Source organism: Sturnira hondurensis, unplaced genomic scaffold (genome assembly GCF_014824575.4).
Source record: "Sturnira hondurensis isolate 20B ecotype Veracruz unplaced genomic scaffold, ASM1482457v3 Scaffold0004474, whole genome shotgun sequence".
NCBI classification, from domain to species: domain Eukaryota; kingdom Metazoa; phylum Chordata; class Mammalia; order Chiroptera; family Phyllostomidae; genus Sturnira; species Sturnira hondurensis.
This window is the reverse complement of record NW_028077105.1, coordinates 6379032-6395356: the sequence shown is the minus strand read 5'-3', so window position 1 is coordinate 6395356 and position 16325 is coordinate 6379032. Positions and strand designations below refer to the sequence as shown.

The 16325-nt window shown below is 42.2% G+C and overlaps 1 protein-coding gene across 4 annotated transcripts in view; it reads right to left on the bottom strand.

The window, feature by feature from the left end:
* STX7 (syntaxin 7) overlaps window positions 1–14903 on the bottom strand; it is a 40107-nt gene extending 25204 nt beyond the window's left edge. For 2 of the 4 annotated variants that reach the window (XM_037045724.1, XM_037045723.1), the window contains exons 1-2: window positions 14794–14903; window positions 9192–9342 (exon numbers count right to left, since the gene is read on the bottom strand). In XM_037045724.1, coding sequence (XP_036901619.1) covers window positions 9192–9276 — 85 coding nt within the window. In that variant the 5' untranslated portion in view covers window positions 9277–9342; window positions 14794–14903. Of the gene's footprint in view, window positions 1–9191; window positions 9345–14793 lie in introns of all 4 variants that reach the window. The other 2 variants (XM_037045721.1, XM_037045722.1) reach the window with 2 other exon arrangements.
* Between the last annotated feature and the right edge of the window lie 1422 nt (window positions 14904–16325).

The following is a 16325-nucleotide window of genomic DNA, read 5'->3' as shown; positions in this document are numbered from 1 at the left end:
CAAAAAACCTCCACAAGCCAACATCTTATTTAAAAATGAGTGAGAAGACTGCTACCATACGGCCAAAGGAAAGAAAGAAACATTTATCCAATGGCTACTACCACACTTCTTAAAAATAGATAAATGTAATTTAAATACACTGAATAAGCTACTTGAGGACATCATTACAATTCTACTGAGGGCTGAGGCAAGCCACACGCTGTTCCTATAGTACAGATAGAGCTGTGAAAAGACATTATTTTCTCTTAGGGAGCTGATAATTTAGTAGGGAATGCAAAAAAAATCAGTAAATAGTTGCAGTAGTTTAATTTACTAATAAAAAGGCCCTGGCTGGTGTGACTTAGTGGATTGAGCACTAGTCTGCGAACCAAAAGGTCACTGGTTCAATTCCTGGTCAGGGCATGTACGTGGGATGCAGGCCAGGTCTCCATTTGTGGGTGTGTGAGAGGCAACTGATTGCTCTATCTCTCACACTTCAGTGTTTCTCTCCTTCTTTTTCTCCCTCCCTTCCCTTCTCTCTAAAAGTAAATAAATACAATTTACTAATAAAAAGAATAATAAAATAATTGGAGGAAACACAATGACAGGTCAGGGAAGACATCTCTAAGGAAGTGACCTTTGGGCTGAGAACTGAACACCCAGAAGGAGGCAATCGTTTGGAGGTCTAGGAAGATGCCCAAAGCAGAGGACTAGCAAGTGCAAAGGCCCTGAGGTAACAATGACAGGCTGGTTCAAGAAGTGGAGAGAAGGCCAATGTGGTTACAATGTTGCAGCTTCCAGGTGGGGAGCAGTAGGGGATGACACTGGGGGCGGAATCCGACCTTGGAAGGTACTGTGGGGCATTGCTGTGATTTAGTGTTGATTGTAAGTGCCAGGGGAAGTCTTTGTAGAGTTTTAAGCTGTGGGATAACATGATCTGATTCACTGTTTTACAAGATCACCTTGGATACTGTGTGACTACTTTTCACCAGTGTGGAGAACAGACCGCAGACAGGCAGGAACGGAAGCAGGGGGAACGACTTGGAGGTTGCAGTCATGCAACAGCAGCAGCTTGGGCCTGAATGTTAACAGCAAAGGTGGAGACAAACAGAGAAATTTGGCAGTAGAACCAACAGGATTTGCATTTTTGAATACAGGGAGTGAAGACACAGAGTACTAGGGTCTGGGGTTGAAAGAGTAAGAAAATTCATGTCCGGAACACAGCATGCAGATGACTCACATATAGAAGCACTAAGTGATCAAGCTTCTTGAAGCATCCAACCATATGTTAAAGTTTTAATTCCTAAATCAAAAAGGGTTTGCTCACATTTAGTCATAAACAGCACTCACGCTTGTTTGTGCAGAAGTCACTGAAGAGAAGAAAAGTTGTCAGTCTTTGTTAACACTCCCTTGGATAAGACATTAATTTCCACATTTAGTTTAATGCTGACACCTTAAGCATGAAGAAAATCACAATGAAATCAAAGCTATTGAAGTTTTTCTCAAGGGGATAAAAACCAGTATTTTCAGGTGAGTGATGTTAGAAGTAGACCGATCGACCTATCTCTATCTATCTAATAGCATTTCAGGAGGGAGGTGGGGGGGGGGAAGAGTTTTCAACTCATTTTCCCCTAAAACTTGTCTTCCCATCCACCAGCGCTCACCAACAGGAAAAATATATATTCCCCATCCCTGGGTTCCAGTTCCAGTAAATCCATCAACTGCCCAGGACTGGAGCTGCTTTTTCAAGAAAAGCTTGCCCTCCCACCCAAAAAAGAGAAGTCAATATCAGCTTCCCTTTTGCGCAATCATTTGTTAAGATGTAAAAACAAGTGTTCTCTTCACCAGACTCTAATTAAAAGAATTGTCTTCATTGTCGTAAGTAACAAAAAAGGCTCACAATTGTGTATAGACTTTGTATTTCATCTCACAATCCTAAAATCCTTATGGGGACAAGAGTCAAGCACTGGTCTTTATTAATAAATGAGGAAGGTATGCACACAGAATGAGAAACTAATTACAATACAGAGAAACATGTAAATTCTTTTCAACACCAAACAAGTTTGTGTTGTGCTAACAGCTTTAATCTACAGAAGCTAAAGTGTAGAAAAGCAATCACCTTCCCTCAACCTTTATAATAGGCTCAACTTCAAACATATCATGCCTCCCTATGAAGTTCTGCCTTCCCAAATCTGGAAAACACACACACATGCACAAGCACATGTGATAAATCCAGCATATTTTAGCAAAAAACTTCTGAACTCATAAATTCAGATGAGTATACTTTATGTTACCAATGGACCAATTTTGTCCATTTTCCAAAAGCTAGCTGTCGGCCACTCCGTATCTTCCTCTTTTAGATTCCTGTTTAAAGACCTGGTGGGAAGATTTACTATAATGTGTTCGTATGGGAAAATTGTATCTCAAGGACTATGTTTCATGGTCAGCTGTAATCATTTCTATTTGTCAATTTCCTCCAATCCACACTTAGTGAATTCTGACGTGATTCACACCAGGATCCCTTGCGACTGCAACTGTCCCACCTTTTAATTATCAAAAATAATACCCACGTCTTAGTGGAATCTTAGATGGTCTTGTGAATGACTTTCTATTATAGGATTTTTCAAGGTATGAATTATGGGTCTAGATATGACAACTGGTCTCTTAATAACAAAGAGAATAATCATGCATATGTTAGAAGAGTTTTCAGGATTCTTTAAAAATTTGGTTAAAATTATAGCCTGTGAAAGCTGGAATACCACAGTCCACCCCACAGAAAATACATACAAGAAAACCATGTCCTAGAAAGTGAAATAGCCCACTCAAGGTCACCCTGCTCTTTGGATCTGATCTCAGGAAATGTGTATGTACATACATTTGGCCAGTCTAATTAGACACTTTTCCTATCGGCTCGTTGTTTTTTCTAACTAGGTGACATTCTAAAAAGTCTGATTCTAATCAGGGAATTGCAATATAAATCACAATGAGATACAACTATGGCTACAATGCAAGACTGTACATCCCTAATGTGACAAGGATTTGGAGCGACACCAACTCTGATACACTGACTGGTGGGAACGTAACCTCGTACCGCTACTTCAGTCATTGTTTAGCTGTATCTACTGCAGCTGAACACACATATATTTAGTGAATCTAAGGCCCCGCAAACCATTCCTAGGTATGTACATGAAACAAGAAAACATACAGCAATGTTCGACATTGCTCAGAACAGCAAAGAAACAAAGAACCAGGAACAAGCCAAATGTCCACCAACAAGAGAAAGAACGGACTGCGCTAGGTTTGGACTGGAACACTATATAGTAATGAAAACACAAGACCTGCACTACATGCAACCAGCCACATGGAGAAACTCCAAAAATGTAACAGGAGAAAGAAGTCCAACACCAAACATGTTACTTGATTTTATTAAATCAAGTTTCAAAACTTCAAAACTAATCAGTGATGTCAGAAGACACTGGTTATCGTTGGAGAAAGTATCGGCATGGGAGGAGCTTCAGGGGCTACTAACGTTCTGTTTACTGAACTACTAATACACTAATAATTGGTGCACTACTCAAATACACACATTGTACATCTATTTTCTGAAGTTAAAAACAATAATTATGTGATAATTTCAATATATTTATTCTGTTCCTTTAAAAAACATGAGCTCTTTCTTGTGGTCTGTGTGTCCTGAGCACATTTTTCTATATTGCTCATGTTTATGTAAAGTGAGGGGCCCCTGTGAAAACATACTACTCTGGTTTACCTTGTACAACAAGCTTAGCCATTGCAACCTACAAAGGCTTTCTTTGTCTTATACTCTATACATCACTGATAGGGGTTTGTCTCAAAGAACATACAGATGATAAAGGGTAAATGGGCATATACCTCATTTCCAGTTACTGCTAATAAAAATGTGACTTTTGAACATCTCTTGCCAAAGCTTGAGAACTAAATCCAACTGTTTCTTTGATTCATGATGATTTTCTAGACCTGGGATACCACACAGTTTGATTTCCAGGTAAACTCCCGTCTATTGGGAATGGCAACCCGGAGCAGGGGTTGAGAAAGACCGGACGCCTCCTTGGGGCCAGGACAGAGAACACTGCCCAGGAAGGATGAAGCTCTGGGGGCACACACACCTCGCTGACTCTGTGACAGTCAGCAGAACACATTCCCTCACAGGGTGAAATGTGTTCCTCAGCGTTTTAATTGCTCCACAGAGAAATCCTTTTTTTTTTTAGATTATTTATTTATGTATCTTTAGAGGGGAAGGAGAGAGGGAGAGAAACATCAATGTATGGTTGCCTTTCGTGCATCCCCTGCTGGGAGTTGGCCTGCAGGGAACCAGCCTGCAACCCAGGCATGTGCCCTGACTGGGAATCGAACCGCAATCCTCTAGTTCGCAGGCTCGTGCTCAATCCACTGACCTACGCCAGCCAGGGCGAGAAATCCTTAATAAAGTATTAAAAAGTTACGTTACTTTCATCTATTTCTGTGTCATGTATTTCATACTTAAGCACTCATATTTATATGGTTTTGGGCATAAGTTATATTACTCATTACTGCACTATGGTTTAAATATTTCACTAGCACAGCATATTGATAAGACTATGCATTACTTTTAACAAACAGTTTAAGAAAAAAGTTTACATACATTTTATTCCCTCGATCCTATTTCTTTATAAAACAAAGCTGCCAGAATAAAATACTAGGACAAAAAACAAAAGCAAAACAAAACCCCGACCTCCCATCTTACTAAATGCTATCCTTAGGTTCCTCCAAGAAGAAACGCTCTCTCTGATAGCTAGTTTTGGGTATCAATTAAACCATGCAATTCAGGATTTTGCAAGTTTTCATCGATCTATATCAAAACTAATTGAAAAATAAACTTTTCCCACTGTAGTGCTCCGGAAAACTTTAGCTCTCGTTGGACACAGTCACATATTCTAACTACAAGGGTATTTCTTTATTTACAGCATCTTCTCTTTAGGTTTCGTCTGCAAAACTAGATACTTTGTGCAGACACAAAGTCACAGAATGCAAATGTAGTGTGAAGAGAGCACCTACATGTGGTGCAAAGCACCATTTGATTCAATCCCATCCAGTATAATTAGCATTACCAGATGGGGGGAAAGGGAACTGAAACCTCACACTTCTGCCTTTCACTTCCATGTGATTTCTTCACAGCCCGTCTCGGCGACACACATTGGGTGGTAGGTGAAGTTTTTAATAACTGGCTCTCTCTAAATCTAAATTTCCCTTCAGTTAGACACTGAATCCCAGAATTCGAGAAAATGCACAGTGATTTCACAGTGGTTTCACTAAATTCAAGACCTAAATCTGAACTTGGGTCTTGAGAATACTCAATGAATACTCAATACTCAATGAATCTCAATGAATCTCAATGAATACTCAACTTGCTGCTAACCCCTGTCTGCTTCTGAGGTATGTCGGTTCTCAATCCTCAAAACTTTCTCAAGTTTTGATACAAGCAATCACTTTCTCTTCTTTCCACAGACTCCCATTGGCCTGAGCCTCCTATTCTGTTTAAAAACAGCTCGTTCAGATGGAAACTCCCCATCTTCACCTACCAGGTTTACCGCCTACACCACGCAACCCGTACAGTGGACGAAAGGCAAAGCAGACACTAAAGATCTGTTCCCCTTTCCCTCCAGCCTCCACAGACACTTCTTTTACAATTATACTCTACCTAGAATCTCGCTTTTGTAGTGGAAAATGCAACCCTTTCTTTGATGTTCTTTCTGCTTCCATGGTAGAATCAGCTGGTTATCCACTAAATACTGATGTTTTTCTTTCTCTCTCACATGAAGCAAAAATCCCCAGTTTTAGTGAGCACACTGCCATCCAGCCTTCCTAGCAGCTAGGCGTAGCCATGTGACCATTTAAATTCTGGTCTGTAGTACAAGCTGAGGTGAGCAGGACGCAGAGGAGTCTGGGTCCTTCTTCCTGTCCTCCATCTATACTTGCCACATGGAGATGAGACCACTTTTGCAGTCACCAGTTTGCAAGATCCAATTATCTGCTTTCATCTTAGTCTCTCAGCAGCATTTGACATAGAGGATGCCTCACTCAGTCTTGAAAAACTATCTTTTTTATTTTTTTATTTCTGGAAACCCATGATATCCTAATTTTATTGTCACGTCTCTGGTCACTCCTGATTCTTCATGCTGCTTTCTCCCTGCTTCCTGGCCCGCACATGTGTTTAGCGCTCCAGCCCTCTTCTCTCCACTGCACTCAGCACTGTGATTATTTTAGATCTGTGGTTTTAAATGCCATTGATGCTCTGATGACACTCTGATCTCCTAAGTCATATATCTAACACAAATGTGTGACATCTTCACTGAGGTGTTTAAAAGACATCTCAAAATTTACACGACCAAAACAAAACTCTCCCCACTTCTCTGAACTGCGGTACTTCCCGTCTCAGTACATGCTCACTGCCGACCACTTGGTTGCTCAATGCAAAAACCAGGAATCACCTGGATCCTTCTCTTTCTCTCAATCCATCTGCATCAGTAAGTCCATCATTTCTCTCTGTTCCCACCACCACCACCCTGATGCAAGCCAATATCTCTCTCGTGGCCAATGTATCCCCCTCAACTTCCCCAAAGTCTATTTTCTGAGAGAAGTCAAAGCAATCTTTTCAAAGTGCAGATCTGATTGTGTTTCTTCCCTGCCTCTTAGGCTGAAATCTAAACTCCCCAGATAGCCTGCAAGGCTGCGGGTGACCTGCTCAGCCTCTCTCTGATTTCACTTCTGCTCAGTCTGGCCTTGAGTGCTGCATTTCAGACACACTGGAGTTCTCTTTTTCTTTTTTTTTAATTGCTGCTCATGCCGAGCTCTGGACTGCTTTTTAAAAAAATATCACCTGTGGCCTCCATTTAAATACTCTTTCCCACTATCTTCTCACCACCAGCTCCTTCTCGTCCTCATTCACCATCTAAGCTAAGGCAGCTTTCCATCACTCTCACGGTACTTTCTTCACAGGAAATTAGCTTGTGCAATAATTTTTTCTTTTCACCTTCTGCTTTTCCTTACACTGCAAACTACAGAACAGGGCCGTGTGGATCTGGTTTACTGCTGGATTCCCAGGGTCTGGAGCAGTGATTAGCAATCAGTAGGTGCTCCATGAATTATTTGTTTCGTGAGTAAAGACAGCCTCTCAAAATTAAGTCACTTAGTCTGAACCATTATTTCAAAACTTAAAACTCTTGATAATAGGCCTGGAAATATCTGACCACCGTAGGCTAGTCACTTAATAATGGGGATCACTTTCCTCCCAAGGCAAGCAACTAGCTCTACCCCTGAACAACTTTGGTTAGAATATTCAAAAGCCCTTACTTCTTCTCAAGCTGAAGTCTCTCTCATTTGCGAAGGCCTTAATGATCACGCAGAACATGTTTCTTATGTTTTACACAAGGCATTGCCTCAAATATCTAAGGGTGGTGATCGTACCTTCTTGGGCCCCACGTTAACAGGTCTTCACAAAACACAGCAGTGAATCTTATCACCACTCCACGACTGCCCTGCATCGCAGTGTAGTCTCACACTCAGCACCTGACTAAGCCATGTGCATGCAGCTCTGGTCCAGTTTATCACTTCTCATCTGGCTGGATCAACTGACTTCTTTCGCAGGGAGCAAGACCTGACTGAAGTCGCCCCTCAACCCCTTCCAGTTCAAGCTCACATGCAATCTACCCCTGAGGTGCCTTTTATACGACCCAGTGCTTACTGCCTGTCAGCTCAGTGCACAGTTGTTAGTTCTCCTTTTTCCCAGAAGTCCTGGCACCATTTAGCTTGGGGACACCTGACCTGCTCTGTTCTTTAGAGGAAGGCCTCCTGGCCTCCTTTCTTACACAAAGATCCTGATTTCCCACATGTGTAAATTAAAATGATAAGCTCTCCTAATTTTCACACAGGTAGCCTGAGACGGGCAGGCATGACTTCTAACCAGCAACAAGGAGCCGAAGGAAGGCGAGACCCTTTTGACTATCATCAGAACAGACAGGAAGCCAGTCAAGGTGGAGACGATGCTGGCGAGCTGGGACAAACCGTATCAATCCCTGAGGCACCTTTCCTACAGTCCCAGCCGGGGACAGCATGACACCCCCACGCTATTCACTTCCTTGCTCCTCTAAGAACAGCCAAAGAAAAGAAGAATTAACCCAAATCAGAATAAGCACATTCTACACAACGCACAGTGGCACTTTTTTAGAACCATCTATAATTAAATTTTATTCCCTCCTCCCCCAAACACACTGATATCTCATTTAAATCATTCGTGTAGAGTAGTAATTTGGGGGAAGTTAATGATTAGATAAAGCTACACAGTTTGTTCATCTGAAAACAGTGCTTGTTTCCACAATGTGTTAGCATTCTGGTAAAAAGGGCAGCCTTAACAAAGCAGGCTGAAGAATAAAACTACACTAACACTGATGGACTGTTGCCCAAGGAACACCCACAGGTCCAGAATATGGACCCTAAGATGACTAGAATCATCCAGGTATGTGATTAGCTGCGATTTAGAAACAGAGAACAAAACAAAACATCTCTATAGGCTCAAATCTGTTATGGTGATTTTTTTTTTTAAGTCTCATGTATATTCTGATGAGTAATTACTTCTAATAAAAGCCCACTACTATTCTGTCTTTAACAAATACAGCACAGGAATCTGTGAGGAAACCAGACAGTTATCTTCTGTATCTGCATCAATGTCCCCCCTTAGTTCTTCCCTGTTCCTGAACAACATACCACTATTTACCTTTTAAAAAACTAACCTAAGCCATATCCAGTCAGACTTTCTTAATAAACATACATTCCTTAAAAATGAGATAGTGACGCCCAGTTCCAAACCTGTGAGACTTAGTCAATGAGTTTCATTAATCTCATCTAGAAGTGGATAGAATTAAAGCAAAAATAAATATCTCTACCTTTAATCATCTTTACTTTGTTAATGTAATTATGTGTATTATGTGTGTGAGGCAATAAGGAAAGATGCAGTTAAGTGTTATCTCTTCTGTATATAATTATTTCTTATAGTCACTCTAAATAAGTCTAGCCTCTCAGGATCTATTCTTAAAGGAATGCTCCTCCCTCTCTCAATCACTGGCAGTCGTCCTTTTATAAACTCCACCGAGGTCAGTTAAGAATTGAAAGCAAACAAGTCAATTTAAAACTCAACGCACAGCACTGCGTGATCTTCTGGATGTTGGAGGAGATGCGCTGGGCCAGCTGGGTGGGGTCGCCGACAGACCCTGGAGTGTACGACATGGCTGCTCTGCCCAGTCAGCAGTTTCATCAGACGTCGGTGGGCTGTGCAGTTTCCCAAGCAGTCCCCTAAATAACAGAAAAGAAAAGCCACAGAATTATATTTTTAAAGTTATTGACTTACAGTTTCTACTATCAATTTGGGAGGTTACAGTACAAACCTGATGAACCTAAAGGGTTGAAATCTAATAGTAAAACTCCTACGTCTATCAAAAAAAAACAAAAAAACCCTGAACTTTAAAGGAGTCAAGTTAAAGATGTCTCAACAAAATAAGGTTCAAACTGTATATTCCCTTTGAACTTCTCTGATTTTTCTAAGGAAGAATTATTAGGTCCCTTTTCTATGTATAATTTTAATTGTTTATATATTTTATCTATAACTAAGCTCTGAGCAACTAAAGGCAGGGCCCACATGCTATTTACCTTTCTCTTCCCAACATTTAAAACAATTTCTAGCACAGGACAGGTATTTAAATATTTATTAAGTGGAATACAGACTTCAGGCTATCCTCAGGAATTTCATTGCCATATCTACCCCAACACACACAGGAACAGCTCAGAAACTTATGAATGAGTCTCTAATTTCAAAGATGAAACAGGAGGTCAGATTTGAAAGAGCAAAGCCAACAAATAAGGACAAAAGGACAGGCCTGTGCTCATCACATGTACACCTTCCTGGCAGAGCCAGAACATCTCCCCCTCCCGAAACCAGTGTCAGGAGAGAAGGCTAAGCTGGGGTGCAGCTACGGGAAGGAGGCAAGGTGAAGTTCTTTTCTTCCTCTATCCACACCACACCATCTGGAGTTTGAAAAGAAAGAATGGAGAGGGGTGTCCTATGTATAGGACTGTGCACCACAAAGAATGGCGACGACTCCTGCACCACCTTCTCACAGAGTGCGCACTGAACACTGCAAAGCTGTGAGCAGTCAACCTGTACGCCAACTCTCCCCTACGTGTCTGCTACTGGCCCAGCACTAAAGTAAGCACTGGGGGGGCTGCGAGCAAATAAAAGAACAAATGTAAAGAAGCTGCTAAAGTCAAGTTTGTTTCTTAGGAGAAAGGATAAAGTTATCAATGCATAAAACAACAAAAGCAATAGAAATCACTAAAAAAGTCAATAGTGAGTGATGGGACTATGAAAATATCACTATGGCCCTTGTCTAAAAAGAATTCATATAAGACAGAAAACTGTACTTTAACAAGAATTAAATAATAAATAAATAAATAAAAGAATTCATATAACAGAAGCATAAGATTCAAATACCTGGTCATGACTGGTAAGAAAAGCCACAAAGGCAAAGCAATAAAGGCTGGAGTGGACAGACCCAGAACACGTGGACAAGACAAACACACGGTGTCATTGCCAAAGAACAAAGAGGTTCCTGGGCAACTCCAAGTCAGAGGACTCATGGCTGGGACAAGTGGGAGACAACGCCCACAGAAAGGAGGGGGCGGGTGACTGAACATTCACTGCACACCTGCGAAATGAAAAGCATTTCACATAGATTATCTATGTAGTTCAATTTTCAAAATCTTCCCTTTAAAGTAGGTAGTAGCAAATAAACCTTGTTTTAATGATGAGCAAAGTGTGGCTTATAAAGATTAAGTAGCTGGAAAGGTAACCCAACCCATCCACCAGGTAGAGGTGGGTTTCAATCCCAGGGCTCTGGTTCCAAAGCTACCCGTGCTCGGCTACCACAAAGAATAACTGCCATAGAAGAAGGAGGGCCCTAGATGCTAGGTTTAGTGTGAATGTGTTGTGATAACAAACCACTGGAGATTTCTGGCAGGGGAGAAGAAGCCACAAGGAAATACGTATCTTTGTTCCAAGGGTCAGTGCTGGCAGGAAGTACAACTGAGCTGTCGAGATGGGCAGAACAGCACTGGTTCCGCACCAGAACCTCTGGCGTGTGTCCAGCCACCCTGGAATTTCTGGGAGCTTTCAGATGCTCTCTATTCTTCTTCGTTAATCCACAGGTCCAAGTGATCTATTCTGGCCTCTCTGGACCTCACCAAGTCCTAGAAATAGATCTAAAACCAATTTCATAAAAGGGTAAACGAAAACCTTAACTCGGACCGCAGAACCCCTGCAACAGAGTGGCAGGAATAAACGTCCCTCCCAGTAGCCTCGGACATGGGCTTGCAGTGACCTGAAGTGCTGGGACCTAGAGAGAACAAGCCTAGATATGGGGATTTAATGAGACTAAGTGTCCTACAAAATACTGAATGGATCTTGAAATGCTGCATCTATTTTGTTTTTTAGTAAGAGCTTTATTGAGATATAATTTACATATCATGTGATTCATCCATTTAAAGTGTACGATCCAATAGTGCTTTAAAATATTCACAAAGACAAATAGCAAAGTGCTGGAACAGCCTAAGTATCCATCAGTAAATGAGTGGATCAAAAAATTATGGTACATTTACACAATGGAATACTACGCAGCAGAAAGAAAGAAGGAGCTCCTATCCTTCACAATAGCATGGATGGAACTGGAGAGCATTATGCTAAGTGAAATGAGTCAGGCGGTGAAAGACAAATACCATATGATCTCACCTTTAAGTGGAACCTAATCAACAAAACAAACAAGCCAGCAAAATATAACCAGAGACATGGAAATAAAGAGCAAACTGATAAAAATCAGAGGAAACAGAGAAGAGGGATAATGGGAGAATGAAGGGGATGAGCCAGTCAAGGAACAGGAACAGAGGACTCATGGGCCAGGACAATGGGGGGACTGACAGTGGGAGGTGGGGGGCTGGCATGGCAGGGGAGGGCAATGTGGAAAAATAGGGACAATTGTAATTGAACAATAAAAATTAAAAAAAAAAATTTAAAGTAGGGCAACCATCAATACATCACATTTAGAACATTTCATTACCCTAAAAACAAAGCCCATATCCATAAATAGTCACTGCCCCTTGCTCTCGAACCTCCCCAGCTGCAGGCAACCACTAGCCCACTTCATATCTTCACTGGTTGGAACCATAACACAATGTGTGTTCTTTGGTGACTGGCTTCTTTCTCTCTGCATGTTTTCATGGTCCATCGTATTGATGTGTCAAATCAATACTTCTTTCCTTTTATAGCCACATAACATTCTACTACATGGATGGACACAATTTTCTCCTGGCTCAATGACATCTTTCTTTTTCCTTTCCCTCTTTCAACTACAGCTCTCGAAAAACTGGCTCACAGCCAACACAAACACACTGAATGAGGAAATGTTCCTTTTTCTTATTTATGGACTCTCTTCTACTCTCTTAGGTGGGGCTTCTCCATCCCCATACACAAAAACTATACAAGTGAGTCTCACATGCATGTCTCTAAGTCATACTCTTAACTCTAATTAGTGTCTACATGTCTTTGAAGTTACAGACACTTGCCAATTTCCTTTTCAGCTACCAGTGGAACTGACAACCATAAATCTCTATCTTGGACAAGACATTTGAGCATTTGGGCATGGACATAGCAATAAAAATAGTCAGTTTCACTTTCTTAATCATGAGCACTAGCATAAAGCATTGGTTTCTTTCCACCTCACGTCCCCAAATGTAAAAAATGTATGTCAAAATATAACATCTGACAGAGAAGGCAATGTTTTTCTTCTTCGTGTCTGATTTTAAAGTAATAACCTAAAAAGCAAGAAGGGGAGGCATCTTGAAATATTTTATGTATTTTTAAAGGTCTTTATATAAGCCAAATAATGAGGGGGAGGCAGTCTATTTTGTAGACGGCTCTATCCTCGGTACCTGGCTATATAATAGGTGCTTAATAAATATTTATAGAATGAATGAATAAATGTACCTGTTTCCTAAGAACACACAACCAGTTTGAGGGTAAATATCACCATGTTTAAGACACTGAATTCCAGTGCCTTCTGTCAGATCCTGAATGCCCCAGGCTTATTGCTGCCTTGAGGCCTGTGCTTGGTGCCATTTCCTATCTCTAGAAGACTCTTCTTCCCATGATCTCCATGTGACTGGCCCCTTTTTCCGAGCAATGTCTTGTCACATGATAGAGAAGCCTTTAGACAGAAGGCTCACTGGGATCTGAAGTGAGAAGTCACCACCCTTGCCACAATCCTTTGATCTCTCTGACTTACTGCATCACGGTGCTACTCCCCATTTAAAGTGATCTAGTTAGTATACTGTGTAATACCTACCCCTACCTCTGGAATATAAATGAGACAGAAGCCATATTCTTTTAGCTCAGCTCTTCCGTCTGTTAAACTATTAGTCAGTCTTAGTTCACAATTCTAAAGACTGTTTCCCATCCTTTCACACACTAAACTTCCAAATTAAATGGAATCACAGCAAACTTCACTCAGACTGTGGATGTTATATATATTATTCAACTGTGAATGTTATATATATTATTCAACCACCAGCAAGCACTTAGCTAAAGTTTGGTCTCCTGACCAAAACTTTTGGTTTGACTTTGTTATTGGGAACAGCAGAAGTAAAATACCTCAAGAAAAATGATGTAGACCTTAGTCAGTTAATATAGTAGCATATTAACTTCTACAGAAACTTTGAAACTAGAACCTAACTCTTAACCAGTCCTAAGTTTGAGAAGTACTTCTCAAGTGGCCCACGTGCATCACAAGGCAGTTTAATGCTGTTATCAGTTTGTGCCCCACTGAGGCCCAGGCCACCTGCCCCCCCTCAAAGAAACCCCCGCCTCCAACATTACTAAACAGAACAGCATTTCACAATCATTTCCTATTCTTCCAGATCCTGTACAAGCTTTAAATTACATATAGTTAAATTCAGAATACATTGGTGGGAATTAAATAAAATTAATGTATGCATACAAGAGTCAGGCAAATGCAAGGAACTTGAGAGAAAAACATAACCTAGAAACAAGAGAAGTGTGACATCTTGAAATATTTTATGCATCTTTAAAGGTCTTTAGATAAACCAGTTAATAACGGGTACTGAAATCTAGGAAAGTTAGCCTTAATCAAGCCCAACAGAAAATGAACCACAATGAGCCTCTGAATAATCGTATATGGTTCCGTTACTATAGCCATATATTTTCATTTCTTCTATATCCGGAGGGAGAACTTTAACATGTGTTTGCTAAATCAATGAGTTAAAAAGAGGAAGAGGTCGATTCGTGTCCCAGTGCAGGCACAAGCTGGACTCCTGCGCTGGCCCGGGCTGCCTCCGGGGCCGGTCCCGCAGGTGTCCCCGAGCGAGCGCGTACCGCGGCGGCCGCGGGAGGCGGCGGGCGGCAGGCGCCGGACTGGTTCGACTGGCCTGGCCGCCGAGTCAGGACGCCTGACCACGCCAATCACCCGCGCCGGGCGGGGGGCCGGGGCCGGGGCCGGGGCCCGGCCGGAGGTGTGACCGGGGACCAAGGGGAGAGGTGGGCGCTCCCGGAGCTGGGAAGAGCCCGCCGCAAAGCGCGGGACGGCTACTTGACAGCGCCTAGGAACCAGGAGACGCGGAAGCTGCAGGGACCTCGCGCCTCCGGGACGCGGCTGGGGGCCCTCCGCCACGCAATCATCTTACCCCAACCTGCTGGGCTTTCCCCTCCTCCTCCGGCCGCAGGATCCCACGGGCTCCAGAGGCCCCAGCTACAACAATCAGCTGATGGGTGTTGGCGTTGGGATGCGCACCGCGCATGCCCGCAATAGTGCCCAGGAAGGAGGCGGGGATTGCTTCCCTCCCATTGGGCCGCGGGGCTGAGTGACAGCAGTCGTCTGTCTCCCGCCCCCTCTGGTTCCAAGCTAAGGAATGTGAGGGTATCAGCAAAATTGCAAGGGACGTATTCTTTGAGGCCTGGCAAACAGATGGTGAACGCCTAAGATTGCGTAGGGGGCGGGAGGTGTGGGAAAGAGAGAGAAGAAAATGGAGGGCAGCTGTCTCCTTTATTTGCTAACCTCCCTAGATTCAGGTCTTTAGCCTGCCCCATCAGTTTGTGCCTGCCTTGCTTCCTAACTCTTCCTCTGCAGTAGACTGGTTTCACGTTCAAATGAAAAATGAGAACACAAATCAACAATCCTAGCAGGAACAATTAAGAAATAATAAAGAGTGACCTCCGTGCGTTCATTTAGTAGATGAGTCTTCATAGGGTACAAGTCATTCTAAGCATCCTTGAAGAGCAGGGCATATTTTGCACAGGGTTTGAAAAAAGGCAGAGACTCTTCAAATGATAAACATTCAAACAAACACAATGTAATTGCTAGTAAAAAGCACCACTTTCTTCAAGTGAAAGAAATCACTCACCAAATTAATCAGAAGATAGCTGGGCTTGGCCTTTGCTTATTCAGGGGTGTCAAACTCATCTTCACCCGGGAGCCACATTAGCCTTGCAGTTGCCTTCAAAAGGCTGAATGTAATTTCAACTCCTTAACGGATAAGGAGTAGTTACATCTGTACAGTCCTAACATTATTTTGGCCCTTTGAAGGCAATGGCCAGGCTGCTGTGGCCTCTGGTGAAAATGAGTTTGACACCCCTGGATTAAAGAAAGTGAAATCCAAAGAAACTTCATCAAAATTACCCAAATGATTGTGAGTAGCACAGGTCCGGATGACCTAATTCAGAATCTTAAGTTCTTCCTATTGTATCATTCATTCAGCAAATATCCATTGAAATCCTGTCATATGTCAGGTGCTTTCCTGAGTACTGCAGATAATTAAGATGTTCTGAGTATGGCATTTTCCCTCAAGGAGCTTAAGGAGTGAGATCCTTCCAAGGCCTCTGTGAGAAGTGCTATAATAAAGTCTTGTACACAGCACGGTGGGATCCCAGAGATGAAGATGCCTTACCATGGAGTCATAAATAATTCCTAAGGGGAAGTGTTAACAGAATCTTGAAAGATGTGTAAGAGTTCACCAGAAAGACAAAATTGGGAAGGCAAAAGGAAGAACACATAAAAATGTGTAAAACCACAGGCAAGTGCAAACTCTTGGGGATCACTATGTAATTTCATGTAGATAAAACCCAGTGGGTGGGTTAGAGGGCCCTGAGACTGCAAAGGCAAGTGCAGTTTGTGCAATGGAAAGCCTTACATCGTCATCATGTGAAGTGAGTATCAAAT